Consider the following 18,671-nt stretch of genomic DNA (forward strand, 5'->3'; position numbering starts at 1 on the left):
TTGGATTTGGTATGTAATCTATAAAGACAGCACTCGTGGAAACTATTTTTTAGTTTGGATGCCCAGAATCATCTTACTATGTGTATTTTCTCTAACTAGCTTGTTGTTTCAAAGTTTCTTGAAAGCACCTGCTCCCTGGGTTGTGCTGGTTTTGGCTGGGGTAGAGTTAATTTTCTTCATAGTAGCCAGTATGGGGCTATGTTTTGGATTTGTGCTGGAAACAGTGTTGATAACACAGGGATGTTATAGCTGTGCTGAGCAGTGCTTGCACAGAGTCAAGGCCTTTTCTGCTCCTCACCCCACCCCACCAGTGAGGAGGCTGGGGGGGCACAAGCAGCTGGGAGGGGACACGGCTGGGACAGCTGACCCCAGCTGGCCAAAGGGCTATTCCATACCATATGGCGTCATGCTCGGCATGTAAAGCTGGGGAAGAAGAAGGAAGGGGGGGACATTCGGAGTGATGGCGTTTGTCTTCCCCAGTAACCGTTATGCGTGATGGAGCCCTGCTTTCCTGGAGATGGCTGAACACCTGCCTGACCATGGGAAGCAGTGAATGAATTCCTTGCTTTGCTTTGCTTGTGTGTGCGGCTTTTGCTTTCCCTATTAAACTGTCTTTAGCTCAGCCCACGAGTTTTCTCACTTTTACCCTTCCGATTCTCTCCCCCATCCCACCGGGGGGGGGGTGAGCGAGCGGCTGGGTGGGGCTCAGTTGCCGGCTGGGGTTAAACCACGACAGGGTACAAGTAGGTCTTCCAAATTTCCATTTAACACCTGAATAACAAAAATGAGGATCTGGGCTGTCTTCTCGTCTCTGCCTGGCTTTGATCTCACCACACTGGTTGTCAACAGAGCAGTCAGAAGAGATCCAAAGTAGAAATGCATCGAGATCCTTGCTTGTTCCTTAAGAACCAGTCCCCAGACCTCCCTCTATATCAAAGGGTACGTGAAGGAGCCTGCTATGGCCAGCTGGTGCCGGATGGAGCCTTGTATCAGTTTGCTGTTCACCTTCTCCTACGGCTCCGAGGAGCACAGGAGCCTTTTCCAGCACCTTGGCTCGCCCTGTTATTTCTATTCAAGTGTTTATGGTCTCTAATCAGCACCTAACTTGCCTGTACTGGAGTTTGTCCCATACCTACAGTGGGTTTTTCATTTGGGCTTCTCCTGGCATGCTTTCAATCACTGGGGTCACGTGCCTTCAGAGGGAGATGAAAAGCAGATTTTATTAAATGCACATAAACCGCAGTAAAGCTGCACTGGCTTTTGATAATTTCAGTCCGATGAACCGCAGTGTTTATTATCAAGATTTTCTTATTGATTCTCCACAGCCTCTGTAGGAGATTTCCTTACAAGGGGAGGAAAGCGCAGTCCCGTGCTTGAGGTGGCACCCGCTCCAGCTGAGAGCAGTGGGACCTTCACCTCCCTTGGCTCTCTGTTCCCCATCTGCCGAGAAGATCTCCTCTGCACCTCGGCAAAGGCGTCAGCGTTGACTCTGGTTGTGAGGTCTGGGGCTCTCCCGCATCACGCGGGCCCTAATGCCAGGTGACAGCTTTAAATGCCGTAACACCCATGGGCGTCCTCCAGAAATCAGGGTCCCCCTGCCGTCAGGGTGATGTGCTTCCTCCTGTTGGCATCTTTCCTCCCTCCTCCTCCCAGCCCCAACACCTGGCCTTGTATAACAAGGACTGTCTCTGACAATAAATTAAACCGGGGCACGTACACCAGTGCCTTTTTGTTTACCAGGAAGCAATATTCACTCCCTCACCTCCCACCATGACCCAGGAGGTGCCAGGCAGCCAGATGGCTGCAGAAGTCCTTGGGACTGCCTGTACAAACAGAGGTTGTTATGATGTGCCTGCAAAGCTCGTGGTAACGCTTTGGGGACACGGAAATGCCTGCTGGCCCCCCGGGTTCAGACTGGGAGAACGGGCACATAATGGTCCAGAAATACTCTGTACCGCAGCGTCCTGGCCGAGTCTCCCACGCTGCAGGGCCCTGGACCTCCTCTTCCACCTCCTCCTGCAAGCCCTGGCACCTGAGAGAGTGGCTGCAAACCAGGAGCTCGGTGACTACCTGGTCCTGCAGGTGCATTAAACTTTCCCTAGTGAAAACGAGACTCATTTGTAAAATTAAACAGTTGGGGCCTTTGAGGTGTGATAAAAGAAGCGGCGCTGTTTTACGAGCTGCAAAGGGGAAGGATTTGCCTGTCCCGAACCTGCCCACCAGCGTTATGGTATCCACATGCGGTGACAGCATCAAGGCAAAACCGTGCTGCCAAGCATTTGCAGCAAGAGAAGAACGCATTTTTCCATAGGAAATTTCACGGGAAGAGCTCCTGAGAGTGAACCCCTCACAGCCCCGCACCAGCTTGGCTTTCACAAGGAAAGGCGTTTTGGGTGCCAGCCTCGGCCATGCCACGCTGACCGGGTTTTGCTCCCTGGTGCCTTCCACCCGTCGCCTTCCACCGGCCAAAACTCCCCCCATCCTCCTCACCGTGTGGCATTTCCCAGTCTCACGCAGGGCTTTAGGTCCAAAAAGCAGCATCACGAGAGCAGCGGCTCGGCAGTGGGTGCTGGTGTGGAAAGTGAGAGTGGGTTTGCTCGATGTCGGTGGTGATTGCTACTGGCATTTCCACCAGCTAAATATGGGGGTAGCCACTAAAGACAAATCCTGCTCTCAGTTTCACCACTGAAATTGAGGGTGTTTCATCTGGTTTCTAACAGGAGCGATAGCTGCCAGCATTGATGCTGAATAATTTCACTCTAACAATAAGTGAAGATGTGCAATAGTCCAAGGTTTAAGATCATAAGAGTTAGCCCAAGACCTTTTCTCAGTTTTGCTTTGAGGTAAGCCAGCGATTCAAAGCGAAACCTGGCTAAAACCATGATGGTTACTTACTTTTAAATTTTACCCTACCCAGAAACGTTTGAGGCATGTAAATGAGAGCCTTCCATCCCCAAAGAGGCTGAGGCCCGAACTTCAGGCACGACTGAAAGCATCCAGCGAAGGAGATGGGGAAGCTCTGGGAGAAAGATGCACAACCGCCTGATTGTAGGTATTTCCCTTGGGCAAGCTGAACACCTCTTTTACTTCCATGTCTTTAATTCATACGCAGTAAGGAGCAAAGGTTTTAAAGGAAAGATTTCAGTGCAGCGGCTCCTGTAAAGCCCCGCTGAGGCCGGGACCTCCTTCCTGCCCCCCCTTGCTGTCACAAGGTGGAGGTACCGCAATGCGAAGGTGCCTTTGATGGAGGTGCCAGTGTGGGAGACGCTCGGCACTGAAGCTTTCTGAAAAAAAATCAGCTTCCAAGAGCTGTGGCAGGGAAGGTTTTGCACAGGATGCTGTGGAAGGTATCCTTCAAAAGCCGCCTTGAGTTTCAGAAGCTCCAAAAAAAAGCATTTTCCATCCGAATGCTTTTAAATTCTCTAACCAGGTAAGTAGAATTAGATTTTATTAAAATATTTAATTATTAGACTAATGACTGGTAGTAGTATATCAAGTATGGCAAAGTGACTCAAGAAGTCCTCGCTCTCAAACCACAAACCTTTGATTCCCCCCCCCCCCCCCCCTCCTTTATATTAATAAGCTATTTTAACACCGTCTGCTTCAACAAACCTTTCCCGGAGCGTTTGCAAAGGCTGGACATAGGTGTTTGCTCGTCAAAAATGCCTGCGTGTAAACACGAGTGGAAAGCCATGTTCCTAAGGGGTTGCCTGTACTCCCCGCCCGGGCAGGGCGCCCGCTGCCCGTACGGCTGCCCGTACCGCTGCCCGTACCGCTGCCGGTGCCGCTGCCCGTACGGCTGCCCGTACCGCTGCCCGTACCGCTGCCGGTGCCGCTGCCGGTGCCGCTGCCCGTACCGCTGCCCGTACCGCTGCCGGTGCCGCTGCCGGTGCCGCTGCCCGTACCGCTGCCCGTACCGCTGCCCGTACCGCTGCCGGTGCCGCTGCCCGTACCGCTGCCCGTACCGCTGCCCGTACGGCTGCCCGTACTGCTGCCGGTGCCGCTGCCGCTGCCCGTACGGCTGCCCGTACCGCTGCCCGTACCGCTGCCGGTGCCGCTGCCCGTACCGCTGCCCGTACCGCTGCCGGTGCCTCAGGGCCGGTACCTCGTTGAGACGGTGACCCCTAGTGGCACCGGGGAGCCGGCTCTCCCCACCGGTCCACCCCACTTCCAGACCTGAACCCCAAAAGCTGCTGAAGGCAGCTGCCGTCCGCCTCTGCGAGTTAAGAAAACGAGCGCTTAAGCAAGACGGGCTCCGGGCCTCGACTTTTCGCATCCAGGTGCGCAGACACGAGTTCCCTGCAAGTTGCGGTAGGCATTTTGTGCATCTATTTTTCCCTGTCTTTCCTGTGAAAAAATCTAATTCTTTCAGTAAGCGGCAGTTAACGCAGTACTTAGTCACTGCTGGTGCGGAATCCCATGCTGACATCAATGGCATCTCACGATGACATCTCATCGGTACGGGAAGGTAAGCCTGCTTCCAAGGGATGGTGGGGAGCGGCAGATTTCACCTCTAGGTATCCTAAAAATAGCACCTGAGCATTAAAATTTATTTTTTAAAAATCTCTCCCTTTTCCTAATTTCTTGCTGTAAATCAACATTTCTTTGGCATGCCTGACTATGGAGAGGACATGGGTTGGGTCCACCCCTGTTCCCCTCCATGCCCCTCCCTGCGCCGGATGGGCTCAGAAAGAGAAGGAAATCATCTCCTTCTCCTGCACTTCTACCCGCTTCCTTCCAGCACCTCGCTGGCCCTCTCACACAAGACCAGACCCCTGGACAAAACCAAGTCCCTTGGCCAACTCGGCCTCATCAGCCCATCTCCTACCTGGGCATCCCGGGGTGTGGAGCCAGCCCTGGTGTGTGCCAGCCCCATGTGCCCCTGTCCCATCAACATCTTCCCCACAGGGCAAGGAGGCCTCCTGCCGCCCGGGCCAGCTCCCCATCACCTCGGCAGCCCCTTTGGTCCCAGGGCCACTGGCTGCTGCATGGAGAAGCGCCTGAGCTGGCCTTCACCATGCTCAATCTGCACCGAGCAGGGTCGCGCCAACTTGTCTCAAACCCACAGGTGATGTGGGATGGTTTGCCTCCCCTTACAAAAATTGCTTTTCTTCCCTTAAATGTTTTTTTCCACTAACTCCCCATCCCTCCTTGCCTACGCAGGGCAAGCTCTGTCATGGGCCTCGTACAAGGCTTTGCAATTGGTGTGCAGCAGCAGATCATCCGGAGATGAGAGCAACCACTTCCTCCCTCCACCACCTCTGTGAATCTGCACCAGGACCTGTTGACAGCTCTGCGCTACCCTCCCCAGCTCAAGCCTAGAGAAATGCCCGCCATCAGAAATTCAAAAGTCGCTCAACACTTCTTCCCTGCTGCACGATGTACACACAGGAGCGACAGCAAGGTGACTTTCCCCCCATAGACACTGGAGCATCTTATAATGGGACCAGCATCACTGTGCCTTTGGTGGGTCCATGGTCCCTTCCCGCTCCTCCTGAAAGCCCCAGAGGTGTTAACGTGCCACCCCCACTGTGCCAGGGCTTGTCCCTGGCATAGCCCTGCTCGGGGCTGAGTGCTGAGGCCCCGCAGACACCCTGCATGCTCATGTCCTGGTTTCGGCTGGGATAGAGTTAATTTTCTTCCTAGTAGCTGGTATAGTGCTGTACTTTGGATTTAGGATGAGAATAATGTTGATACCACACTGATGTTTTAGTTGTTGCTAAGCAGTGCTTATACTAAATCAAGGACTTTTCAGCTTCCCATGCTCTGCCAGGCGCACAAGAAGCTGGGAGGGGGCACAGCCGGGACAGCTGAGCCCAACTGGCCAAAGGGCTATTCCATACCATATGGCGTCATGCTCAGTATAGAAACTGGGGGGAGGTGGCCGGGGGGCACCGATTGCTCCTTGGGGACGGGCTGGGCATCAGTCAGTGGGTGGTGAGCAATTGCACTGTGCATCACTTGTTTTGTACATTCTTTTATCATTATTATTACCCTTATTATTATTATTTTCTCTTCCTCTGCTGTCCTATTAAACTGTCTTTACCTCAACCCACAGGTTTTACTTTTTTTTCCGATTCTCTCCCCCATCCCACCAGGGTGGGGCGGGAGGGTGAGCGAGCGGCTATGTGGTGCTTAGCTGCTGACTGGGGTTAAACCACAACAGCTCAGGAGGGCAGAGAAAGCTCAACGCTGCCGGTGAGGGGTGGGTTTGTACCTTGGCATGTCCCTTCCTCCGGTGGGGCTGTCCCACCCCGCTGTGGCATTGCCCCATGCCGCCCCGCTCCTTGCTGGCGGGCAGCACATTGCACCTGGCAGCATGGAGGCACATTAACAAACGGTTCCTTGGAGGAAACGATCTTTAAGCAAACTTTTAGATTGGTCTAAGGACGTGCCTTGCTCCATCTTGAGCTGGGTGGCATGGGGGATGCCCATTTAACCTCCCCCCTGTGGACTTGGTTGCTGCTTTCCCTGTGGAGAGCGTGGTCTCCCTGCTCAGGGATATTTCTTCCCACAAATGCCCGCACCCCGTGCATGAATTTGAATCTAATTAGCATTTGCTCAGTGGACCTTAGCAAAGGGTCCTAATGTGGTACCTTTCTTTTACCTCAGACTGGTTTCTGATGAAAAACTGGGTCATCCAAGTGTAAGTGCCTTTTCCCTGTCGAGCTTGGTACATTTTACAAGACCTTTTCCTTTCTCAAGAGTCCCATGTAACAGCGCACAAGCCCTTGGACCCGGGCAGCCGTGGGGAGTCCACCCACAGATATGGACTGCCTCGGAGAGTAGGATGAAGACGTTCACGTCTCAAGAAGAAAACGTGCTTCTGAGTATGAAACCACCTTCACCCCTGTCCTTGCTCCAGTCTGCACCCAATTACAAACATTAATCCCATCGTCAACACGCATCGCACCAGACAAAGTGTTTATATTTTTTAACTGACAGATCAGCTGTGGAAAACAAATATTGGGAACAACTGCCTGTGAAATAAGAACTATGCAAGCATTGAAATTAAGAGTTATTTTGGTGCAGGAGCCTGACCCAGCAGCATGAAGTCAGCAGGCGAATGCCCACCTCTGTTGGCGGGTCTGGCTTTGGGTCCGGCCACAGAGGGTTTGCCAAGTTGCCCGTGCGCATGGAGCCTGGAAGTGACACATGGCTCCGGACCGGTGACACGTGGTGAGGCGGCAGGAGGTGGATGGCAGGGAGCAGCGGGAGGCTCCTGCTGTGAGCCCCAGGCGCCTTCGGAAGGGTGGTGGGACCCACCGCCCATGGGCATCCCACCGGCAGTGGTGGCAGGGATGGCGTGGCGGTGGCCGGACCTTTAGTTCCTATTACCAGAAAGAGCTGAAGGCAGAGACTGCTTTTTCACAGCGAGAGGCATTCGGTCTGCCAGCCACAGCCAGGCTATTAATTTGTGAACCAAGTGTGGGTGGGGAGACGGCGTGTATCCTTATCTACACCTTCTGAGGAGTATCAAAGTCTGGCTGTTGAAACTACCCTGTCTTCATTTCTAGTAAATACTAATTTTACCCTTCTTAGGAGCATTTAAATCAGATTAGGATGATGACTCTATTGTCCCAGACTATTTGAATGCATTAAAAAAAAAAAAAAACAACTAATAAGGCCATGGCAAACAGGTCATCTCATGTGAAATTTTGTGTTTAGTAATCAATGGTCAAGGCCAATTGAAGTAATCAGATGAGTACAGCGCTGGAGAGACGGGAAATTACTGGCCTCCCTCAAATTTCCCTCAGCTCTTGAAAAAAAATACCCCTTATTTCTTGTCCTTTTAGAAATATTCTTCGTTATTCCCATTTTGTATCAGCCAAGCTTTGACTCATTCTGACACTGACCAGTTGCAACCAGAGCAGTCACATCCCCTCCTAAGCAGGGGCATTCACAGGGTTATAGTTATAGGGAGCCGGTAATTAAGAACACATTTAGCAAGAGAGCTAAATTCCTGCTCGCTTGAGGGTCGTCTGTGGTAGATGATGCGATACCCACATGCGCTATATGTGATGATACTAAGGAACCAGCAGCATGCTGTAATAGCTCTATAAGGATGGAGACCTGTTCCTGCATTTGAAAATTATTTCAAAGTAATCGGGATTTTAGCCAACTCTGAGGTCAGACTTTGATCAGGGGGTGTGAAGAACAAAATGCTTCTCTCTGACTGCACGTTTCGAGATTACACATTTTAACAGCTCCGAACTGCATGGGTTGCTGCAGACAATTAACACTGGCGGAGAGCCAAACCAAAAAAAAAAAAATTAAAAAAAAAAATCAGAAACTGGCTTCCACAACACGCTAAGCCGCCTGGTATTTTGTCACAAGCAAAATACTCGCTGAATAACAAATTCATGACTTTAACAGTCTCTAAAAGTTTCCAGCATGGCTCACAGGCAACGTGCCGCTTTAAGATTTCTGACTCTGTGATGCTAAGCCATACAACTGCAATTCGTAAAGAAAGTAAAGTAGACTGCCTCGTTCCCTGTCTCTGATCCCTATCTGTGAGATGCAAATTATTCCTCCATGTCTCACGGCAGAGGTAAAATCTGTGCAGATGCTAGGGTGGCGAGCAGTGGGTAGCTATGGCGGCAGACGGAAGGGAATTATCCCTGCCTCCACGAGTCACCGCGTTGGAAGTGTTGGCGCTTCCCACTTGTGCAAGGCCTTCCCGGTAAGAAGGGGCTTGGAGCAAGCCATGGCCAGCCCTCTCACTTGGGGTGTTAAAAGCTGATTTTCTTCCCCCCCTGCTGAAGTCGGGCAGGGGCATCCATTGGCCTGGTTAAGATGTGGCTCATGGCTTTTTGGGGTGGCTCAATGTGATGCTGAGCAGGCTCTATTTTATGTGTATGGAGGGGTTTTGTTGGTTCTTGGAAGGGTCTTCCCTTACACTAACATCCACTTACGCTTTTTCCAAAAAAAGCTTCATTTTGAGGTCCGTTTTCTGTATCTACCATGTACGTAGAAAACTTCCCCGAAGATGCAAAAGCTTGTACCTTTTTTTTTCTAGTTTGTATGGAGTGCTCAGAAGTCTCTCCACTTGCAATTACGCTGTCAGACCAAACTCTTCATGATCACAAATCATTGAAAGCATTAAGCATCAAACGTAGCTACATTAGAGCCCTGAGACTCAAGTGTTTCCAATAAGCATTAGCAGCTAAAATGTTGCAGTCTCCACGAATATGTCAAAAGTGAGTGAAACCCCAGGAAGCAAAATTTCCACTATGAAAACACCTAAAAGCCACGTTAAAGTTGCATTCCTAGCCTTATAAATTAGGAGATGCCAACATTAAAACTGTGCGAAGTCAGCCCCGGTCCCGTGCACACACGTACCACGTGCAGGGGTGTGCGACAGCCTTTTGCTGGGTGATCGCCGACCGCTTTCTCCCCGAGACCGTGCTACGCTCAGCGTCGCGTGGGCAACGCTCGGCGGGTGAATCACTGCTGTGGTGCGAACGGATTGCTCTCTCTGCTCTGCCTACACCAAGTCTAGGCAGTGATAGCCGCGAAAGCTAGAACTTGCTCTGACCACTGCTAGGTCTTATTAAGGAAGGTTTTCATTAAGGAAGGTTTTTATTCCACAACAAGCTGGACCCACCTTCTCCTAAAAGCCGTGGGACTCTGCAGGATCTGGGGCTGGGGAGGTGGAAATGTGAAGTGCTGAGCGGTTGGGGCTGGCGCTACAGCCGGTTACAGGCACGCTTTGAGCAAGCAGCAATGAAATGCTCTGAAAAAAATCAGATGCCAAGGTCTCCAGCTATTCACTGTTCGCCGTGACTTCTCTGAGGTTTCCTTTCCCACAATAAAGCAGAGAGCACCCCACTTACTTGCACGCAAGTGCTGGGTAGATAACTCAGCAGAGGATGCTGAGGCGTTGAGGTCGGTTGGAAATTGGATGAATGACCGGGCCTAGAGGGTGGTGATCAGCAGCTCAAAGGCTAGCTGGAGACCAGTAACTAGTGGTGTACCCCAGGGATCAGTACTGGGTCCAATCCTGTTCAACATCTTCATTACTGATCTGGATGACGGGGCAGAGCGCACCCTCAGCAAGTATGCTGATGACACCAAAGTGGGAGGAGTGGCTGATACGCCAGAGGTTCATGCTGCCATCCAGAGGGACCTCAACAAGCTGGAGAAATGGGATGACAGGAACCTGATGCAGTTCAATGAGGGGAAGTGCAAAGTCCTGCACCTGGGGAGGAACAGCCCCAGGCACCAGTGAATGCTGGGGGCCGACCGGCTGGAAAGCAGCTTGGCAGGAGAGGACCTGGGGGTCCTGGTGGACACCAAGTTGAACATGAGCCAGCAACGTGCCCTTGCGGCAAAGAGGGCTAATGGTGTCCTGGGCTGCATTACACAAAGTATTGCCAGCAGGCTGAGGGAGGTGGCCCTTCTCCTCTACTCAGCACTAGTGAGGCCACACCTGGAGTACTGTGTCCAGTTCTGGGCTCCCCAAATACAAGACACATGGACATACTGGAGAAAGTCCAGAGAAAGGCCACAAAGATGATGAAGGGACTGGAGCATCTTTCCTATGAGGAAAGGCTGAGAGAGCTGGGACTGTTCAGCCTGGAGAAGAGAAGGCTCAGAGGGATCTCAATAATGTATATAAATACATGAAGAGAGGGTGCAAAGAGGACAGGGCCAGGCTCTGCTCAGTGGTGCCCAGTGCACATGGGCAATGGGCACAAACTGAAACACAGGAGGTTCCCTCCGGACATCAGGAAACACTTTGTCACTGTGAGGGTGACCCAGCACTGGCACAGGTTGCCCAGGGAGGTTGTGGAGTGTCCGTCCTTGGAGATATTCAAAAGCCATCTGGACACAGTGCTGGCAACCGGCTCTGGGTGGCCGTGCTTGAGCAGAGGGGTTGGACCAGATGACCTCAAGAGGTCCCTTCCCACCTCAACCGTTCTGTGTATCTGCGAGGCATTGGTGCCCCGTGCTGAGCACCCCACGGAAATGCTCATGAGGATGCTAACTTTTCCACTTGTCATAGGATTTACCTGGAACGTGTTAAATATGGCCCAAACCTCTTCATAACAAGCCTTAAACACTGAATGTGAAGAATAAATGGCAATTTAAAAAAAAACCCAAAGGCTAACGAGTCACAAGATAAGAAGGTGACCTGTCAAAAGAAATTGTTTTATAGGATCATGGAGATCCAGACTGAATTAAGATACATTTTTGGCACTTTCTCTATCATGAACACTCATTTCTGCACCAAGGACAGTCTTCTACACCGGTTGCTTTTGTTCCTGTCATAGCTGCCCGTTATAAATGTGTGTGCACGTATAGCGTATGTGACCCTGGTGTAAGAAAAAACAGATAAAAATAGGACCTCTGTTCTCCAAACTCGCCTTATGGCTGTTTTTTTTTAACAAGTGTTTAAACATTGTTTTTAACCACAGAAATCAGATACCAAGAAAACTTTCATCTCATTCCTGCAAAATCAAAATGGAGCTTCTAAGTCACAGTGCAGCGTGGGAACAAGTGCCTTTCATGCTCGCTGGAGGAAGTTATTTCATAATGTGAATTTCATTGGTATTTGTCCTGCCGAGATGCCCAGACCTATATGACTAAGAGTTGCCCCTGTTTGCATAGCTACTCGCTCCCTGCAGCCGGGCTCAGCGAAACCATAGGCACATGGAAACCGTGCTGGTTACGTGGCCCACACGCGTGGCTTTGTGCCCACATTTTGGGACTGAAGGCGAGGGGACGTGGAAGGAAGCGGCTCCTGGAGCGGCCACGTCGCGTCCCGCCGCTGGGGATGCTGGAGCGAGCTGTGCCGCTCCTCTGACGGCGTCGTGACTTGGTGCTGCGACATCATTTCCAGAGCTGGTGCTGCACGTGCAGAATAGATCAGCTCATGTCATGCAGAAGCAGATCTCAACTGCTTCGTTATTCAGTGTTTCCCACTTAGATTTAGGGCCAGATTAGGTTTCAAGCGTACCAAACCCCCGGTAATTATTTTCTTGACATTTTTGGCACAAATTGGTAGGAATCTCAGTACAGATTTTGCTTTCTCTACAGTTCCCACCATCTTGAGTCAAAGCCTCTCAAATGTTGTCCTCCCCACATAGCTGCTGTTACTGAATGGACAGGTGGAGGTTAAAATCAGACGTTCTCATTTCTGCTCTACCACCAGATGATTAGTGGTGGCCTGAGATCCAGGGGCTGAGCTGTGGAAAATCCCTGCCTCTTGCATCGAAACCGAAAGCACCTGGATTTGAGATTTTTGTGTCTGAACCCAAAGCTTCCTGAAAATGTTTTGCACTAGAAGAGAGAAAAGGTAACCAAAGTCAATGGGGAAAGGAAAGAGGGAGAGGTGATGATACAATGGAAAGAGGAGGCGCAAACTTCCTGCCGTCTCTCCGTGAAGGGGCCGTTACCTCATTTGTTATGCTGCTCTGCCTTCAGAAAGTCCAGCTCCAAATCATCTCTCAACTCTGGGAAACCCCACCAGGTGTAAACAACAGCCTCAGCACTCCCAAGTGTGGCTTTGCACCCGAAGACGAAGCTCTGGAGCAAGCCCGGTGCCAGCTTTCCCGGCACGTGCGAGGGCGAACACCCGCCTACCGCGGCTCTGACGGCTCTTTGCGAGCTTTCCTCGCCCATCACGCCCACTGCCATGGCCGGGCTCACGGCTGATGGCCTGAAGGACCTGACCCCGGAGGAGCTGCGGGCTGGCTCTTCTGCTGGGCTGGGATGAAACCTCCATGCAAAGGCCTCCAGGAGGGAGAAGGGCCTGCAGGGAGCCTTCACGGCACGGCCGAGAGCGATGTCCTCTGAGAGGATGATGCGAGAGAGCCGTGGTGACTCGGAGGCGCACGTCTACCCCGAAATACCCAGCAGCTGGCTCTGGGAAGGGCAGCACGGACACCCAGGCAAGCAGCGTGGGATGGCTGCCTGGCGGGGACCTGGCTGGGGTTGTGTCGTGGTTAACGGCCATGATGCACGTGTCAGGAAAGAGACCCTCCACGCTGAGCGTTTGCACAGGACCTCCTCAGGAGGTGTCCCCCACGCCTTGGCCGGGTCCCTGGCAGCAGGGACACCCCTGGACAGCAGCTCCTGCTCGCCCTGGGACGGGAACCCGGGCTGCGGGACCCTTCGCTTGCTCCCTGTCGGGCCCAAGGAAAAGTGGCTTTGTGCAAATACGGACAGAGCAGAAGAAAACCTGGACCCAGCTTTGAAGTTGAACCTCACACCACAGATCCGACACCACATTTCGTCCAACCACCGGGTTCAGTAAAGGGCAGTATCTCTTAAATGAAGTGGCTGGGCTTCTCTACGCTGCCTGGGGGGGTAGCGGAGAGAAGCTACCCAGCTAACCCAGCGTTGCAGAGGCAGGGAGCGGTGTCCCACCAGCTGGGAAGGGGGTCCCCCCAGCCCTGCACCCCCATCCGAAAGGGGCCGTAGCCTGTGGTGCGGCACAGTGCAGCACTGCTGGGTTTGGTGGGGCCGCCGGAGCCGTGCAAACGGGTGGAGCTGGGTTGCACTCCTGTAGCACGGCACCTGCTGCACGCAGGGTAGGAGCATGTTTTGCACAAAAGAAGAACCCACTTCCTTTCTTCCGCATTGCAAAAAGAAAAATAAAATCAGGCAGAGAGCGTTGTTTTCCCTCCTCCTTATTCCCAAGTCCCTGGACGCGGTTGTCACCTGGACCTTTGGGCTCCTCCGCCTGCTTGTGAGGGTGGTGATGCCACTTGGGGCATCTCCCTCCTCTGGCTCCCCAGGACCTGCTCTCTGCCTGCCCCCCGGGAAGGACCTCACCTTCCGCTCAGGGGCTGACCCCCCCAGACCCCCCTTTATCCAGGCCCCCTTTGGCACAGCGATGCCTTCCCGCTCCCATGGGCTCCCACAAGAAGCCCTCTGTCCCCAGCGTTCGTGTTAGTGGTGGGGCCGGTGCTGCTGGGTTATCCGCACGTAATTCCCCTTCTGGGATCTGCAGCTCCATTTTTAGCGCCTGTGTGAGTGCAGAGCCCGAGCGATGGGAGGGATCGTACGGGGGGCGTTTGACTGCACGGAGAAAGTCCCGGGTGCGAATTTGCATCGCAAAACACCCTGTCATCGTGGAGCACTGGTGATGGCGACCGATGAATGCCCAAGGCGGTGCGGGCACCTGGCTGGAAGGTGATGGCATTTTGCCTGGCTTCATCCCAGATTTATTTCCTCGACGGTGTTAATCTGTGGAGATAAAACTCTCATGCGAGAGAGCATAACGAGGGTGGGCAGGAGCCTTTCGTGGGCAAAGTGTCAGCTCCGCCGCCATCAGTGCCACAGTGACCCCCGACTTCAGGGTGACCCGTATTTATTTCAGCCGCAGCTGTATTTCGTGCAGTGCATTAGGTAGACGAAAGGATAGTCCGGGATCTGGTGTGGGCTCAGGACTTCCGTAGGGGTAGCACTTCTGTGATGTTATATCCATCGGGTATTTCCACGGTCATGATGAAACAGCTCAAGAACATTTGAGCCCCACCCAAGTTTGATTAGCTTAACTCTTGACAGACGTGCCTGTAGAAAATCCCCATCTTACTAAGGAATATTTTTTATGATTTACTCAGCAGTTGTTCTCTCATTAGCAGACCGTTCCCTTTGTGCAATATAAACCCCCCCGAGCGACAAAAGTATCTCCATTAACAGATGGTTGATAGCAAATTTTCACTATTACTCTTGCTAGGTACCTTCAACTTGTAGTAATTCATGGCAATATCATTCACTGTGTAATTTCTATACAAATGACTCACCGTACATAAGTACACAGATTAGTACTGAGTTTAATGCCACTATGTTGTAAAACATTATAAATATTATGCAATTAAAGAATTGGTTGAGCTTTGCTAGCTCGGAGAGAAACTCAAGTTCAGCTTAACTGTAATCTTAACCTTGATATTTTTTGGCCTCTGTATTTTTCAGTAGCACTCTGAATGTCCCATGATGGGAATTTCCTAGTTTATTAGGAGTTTTGGGGAGGGAAAAAAAAAGAAAACAAGCATGATCATCACCACCACCACCACCAAAAAACCCCCAAAACCACTAAAAAGAGCATAAAATCCTCTTGGGATTTGAAAGTCCCAGTGATCTCCAGTAAATAGCCGCCGTGGGGAAGGCCATCGCGCTGGCCACAGGGCAGGCTGCGCTTCTGCAAACATTTTGGGAAGTGCTGGGGAGGAAAGTACTCTCTCCCTGCTGCAAGACATGCTGGTTGCCCACACGCCTTGCCCCATCTCCTGCAGCACCGTGCCATGGTCAGGGCTGCTGCGCTCGGGATGGCTCCCCAGCCATGCCACGGACCTGCCAGCCACCCACACATGGGGCCGTGGGGTAAATCAGAGCTCTCCACTGCCCGGCATCCTGCAGGGACGGAGCCTGCTCTGAGAGCTCCGGCTGAGACAAGGGGCTTTGCCCTACATTCACCACACAATATATCATCCTAATAATGAAAATATTTTTCCACTAAGGGCAAATTGTCTCATTCCGCTCAGGTTAGCCTCTGCCTCAAGGAGCCGTGCCTGGTGGGCTCTCCGTGTGTGTACGAAAGGCAAATCCGGGCTTCACTACAGCCTGGGGAGCCACGCACAGCGTGGCTTGGGCTGGCCACGGGCACAATAAGCTCCAAGAGAGATTCGTCCCGACTTTATCGGAAAAGGTGCCATGGTCCGATCACGCTGCCGTGGCCATACATATGTGCCCGGGGTGAACCCTCTGGACTGCACGTGAACCAGAGCTAAGGCTGTTTTCATTGTTCAGTTGCATTTTTCATCCTTGTAGAAATTTTCAGAGTAAAACCCAAAGTCGGCTCAGATGTCAGGAGCGATTGCTGCGCAGGTACAGTCATTTATCTTCTCCAGTGCAGCCACTACTGAGAACAAGCCCCGCTGCAGCAAAATGCCTCTCACACACCGAAAAAAAAAACCACCCAGAAAGAATACACATTTTTACTAACCCTCAAAGAAAAAAAGAAAAAAAAAAAAACAACCCAAAAACCCCCAGATTTCACGGTGCTTTTATAATGTGAGCGAATCCCGAGAGGCGCTCACACGGCCGGGGAGACAGACAGACGGCCAGGCGCGGGCAGGGAGGCTCCGCGCCTGCCCCCTCCCCCCGCCCCCCCCAGCATCGGGCGGGAGGAGCAGGAGGAGGAGGAGGAGGAGGAGGAGGAGGCGGCGGCACCGCTGCTCCCAGGTTGGAGCCCCTGATTTCTCTTTCGTGCGTGTTCGTGTGCGTGTGAGCATCTCAGCCCCTCGGGGGTCCCCGCCGTCGGCAGCGGCAGGTGCACGGTGCCCGGGACGCCCCGTCCCGTCCCGTCCCGTCCCGTCCCGTCCCGTGGCGGCGGAGCCCGGCGGCAGGAGGCGGCCCCGGGGGCGGCGGCGTGCGGTGAGCGGCGGGGCGGGGGGCGCGGCGGCCGCCCCGGCTGGACCCGCGGCCGGGACGGGGCGGGCGGGAAGGGACGGGAGGGGACGGGACGGGACGGGAGGGGACGGGACGCGCACCCCGGGAGCTGCTGCAGCCCCGGGGCGGAGGGAGCCCCGCTGTCCCCGGCCCGGCGGGCGGCGCGGACCCGTGTCCCAACGCAGGGCGAGCGGCGGGAGGGCGTGCGGGGCGCGGGGGCTTGGTGCCGGGGTGTTCCCCGCTCCCCGCTTCGGACGGGCATGGGGCGCGGGATTTTTGGGGAAGGCTGGGAGTTTTTTCCTCTCTCTGAATTTCTTCAGTTTTGTTTTCGCTCTGGTCCCAGCCCCAGGGTTGCAAAGGTGCTCCTTGTCACCTCTGCCCGCCGGCCCCTCCAGCCCCCCCCACGCCCCCCGCCCAGCCGCTTTCTGGGCATTTTCTCAACGAAGCTCCCCATTCCCCCCGCCGTGATGAATAAACGACATCGCTGCCGCCAGATGAGGTTGGGACCTTGTTTGTGTGACAGGTGATTCCCCCTCCCAGCCCCCCGCCCTTTCTGGTATTGATTGGACTGCAAAAAAACAAAAATAAGAGGAGCTGGTGACAAGAAGACGACAATGAGTCACAGCCTTTGTTGAGACACTCACACTGAAATCACAAGAGATGCGTTTTTCCAAATGACTCGAGCTGTGTACTGCCAGGGGGGTGGCAGGGAGCAGGGGACAGGCCTTTCGCTTCATGCTAAGGGCCAGCCCTATGGGTGCCGCTCCCGTTATCGATAAGCTGCAAGTTTCATGTCTGTTCTTATTCCAAGGGAGAGGGCAAGAGCTCACGAGGCACCGCGGAAATGGCTGTTGCGGAGGCTGTGTTCCTGCCCGCCAACCTCACCGCCAGCAACCAGAGCAGCTGCAACGTGCACAACCACCACTTCTCCGCCAAAGTCACCTTCTCCCTCTTCTACACTGCCCTGCTGGTGTTTGGCGCCTGTGGGAACATCCTGGCCCTCTGCATCACCTTCCAGCGCAGGAAGAAGAAACTCAACTCCACCGACCTCTACCTGGTGAACCTGGCCCTCTCCGATGCCCTCTTCACCCTGGCACTGCCAGGCAGGATCGCCTACTACATCCTGGAGTTTGACTGGCCCTTCGGGGACTGGTTCTGCAGGGCCACAGCCTTCATTTTCTACATGAACACCTATGTGGGCATCTACTTCATGACCTGCGTAAGCGTGGACCGCTACATCGCCGTGGTGCGCACCAGGCACCCCGGCAGGATCCGGAAGATGAGCCGTGCCAGGGGCGTCTGCGTCCTCATCTGGTCCTTGGTGTTCCTGCAGACGGCGCCGCTGCTTCTGCGGCCCATGACGCGGAGGATGGGGGACAAGCTGACATGCATGGAGTACTTCAACTTCGAGGAGATTCCCAAGCTGCCCTATCTGCTCCTGGGGGCCTGCATGCTTGGCTTCTTCCTGCCCGTGGGCATCATCTTGGTGTGTTACGTGAGGATCAACCTCAAGCTCTGCCAGACGGCCAAGGAGAACCCGCTGACGGTGAAGAACGGGCACCACCGCCGGGCCTTCACTGTCATCCTGGTGGTGCTGCTGGCCGTCCTCCTCTGCTTCAGCCCCTACCACCTCAACATCGTCCAGTTTATGGTCAGGAAGATCCTTTACCAGCCGTCCTGCCGCGAGCAGCAAGCCTTCAAGATGTCCCTGCAAGTCACTGTGGCATTCATGAACCTCAACTGCTGCATCGACCCCATCATCTACTTCTTTGCCTTCCGGGGCTACAAGCGGAGGCTGCTCCGCATCTTCAGGAACAGCGGCTCAATGGCCACCTCCTCCACTGCCAAGACCCCCTCCGAGAGCAACAGCAACAGCCAGCCACCCGGCTCCATCTCTGTTTAGCAGTGCAGACCCTTCCCTTTCGCTCTGGCCTGCAGTTTATGGACCATCGCCGACGGCACGAGCCGGAGCTGGGCTGCAGAGCAGGACCAGCACCTCCGACAGGCTTCATCGCTGCCCTGCCTGGAGCTGGGGACTCTCACAAAGCCAACCCGGCCGGGACACAGCCCTCCCTGGCTCCGCATGCCTGGCTCTGTGCTCAGCACTGCTGGACCTGCTATCCTGGAGCACGGAGAGGCCCGTTTTCATCCCAACCCCAGAGGAGGCAGCTTGTGCAACCGTTCTGGCTGGCAAACACAGCTGGGGGTTTCCCAGCACCGCACCACGCCGCCTTCCCACGCCTGTCCCACATCCCTTGCGGGGCCAGTGG

General features: G+C 53.7%; 1 protein-coding gene across 1 annotated transcript; it reads left to right on the forward strand.

Annotated features, from left to right (window-relative positions):
* Positions 1-16,351: 16,351 nt before the first annotated feature.
* LOC142404951 (G-protein coupled receptor 183-like) lies at positions 16,352-18,304 on the forward strand. Its single transcript, XM_075491956.1, has 2 exons — positions 16,352-16,386; positions 17,213-18,304. Exon 2 carries the CDS (start codon positions 17,246-17,248, stop codon positions 18,302-18,304), a length of 1,059 nt encoding a protein of 352 aa, XP_075348071.1. The 5' UTR covers positions 16,352-16,386; positions 17,213-17,245.
* Positions 18,305-18,671: the final 367 nt, after the last annotated feature.

Source organism: Mycteria americana, chromosome 1 (assembly GCF_035582795.1).
Source record: "Mycteria americana isolate JAX WOST 10 ecotype Jacksonville Zoo and Gardens chromosome 1, USCA_MyAme_1.0, whole genome shotgun sequence".
NCBI lineage: Eukaryota > Metazoa > Chordata > Aves > Ciconiiformes > Ciconiidae > Mycteria > Mycteria americana.

What these genes read in the sequence shown, in the direction of transcription:
- LOC142404951 (XM_075491956.1), top strand. Translation starts at nt 17,246, where the DNA reads ATGGCTGTTGCGGAGGCTGTGTTCCTGCCCGCCAACCTCACCGCCAGC.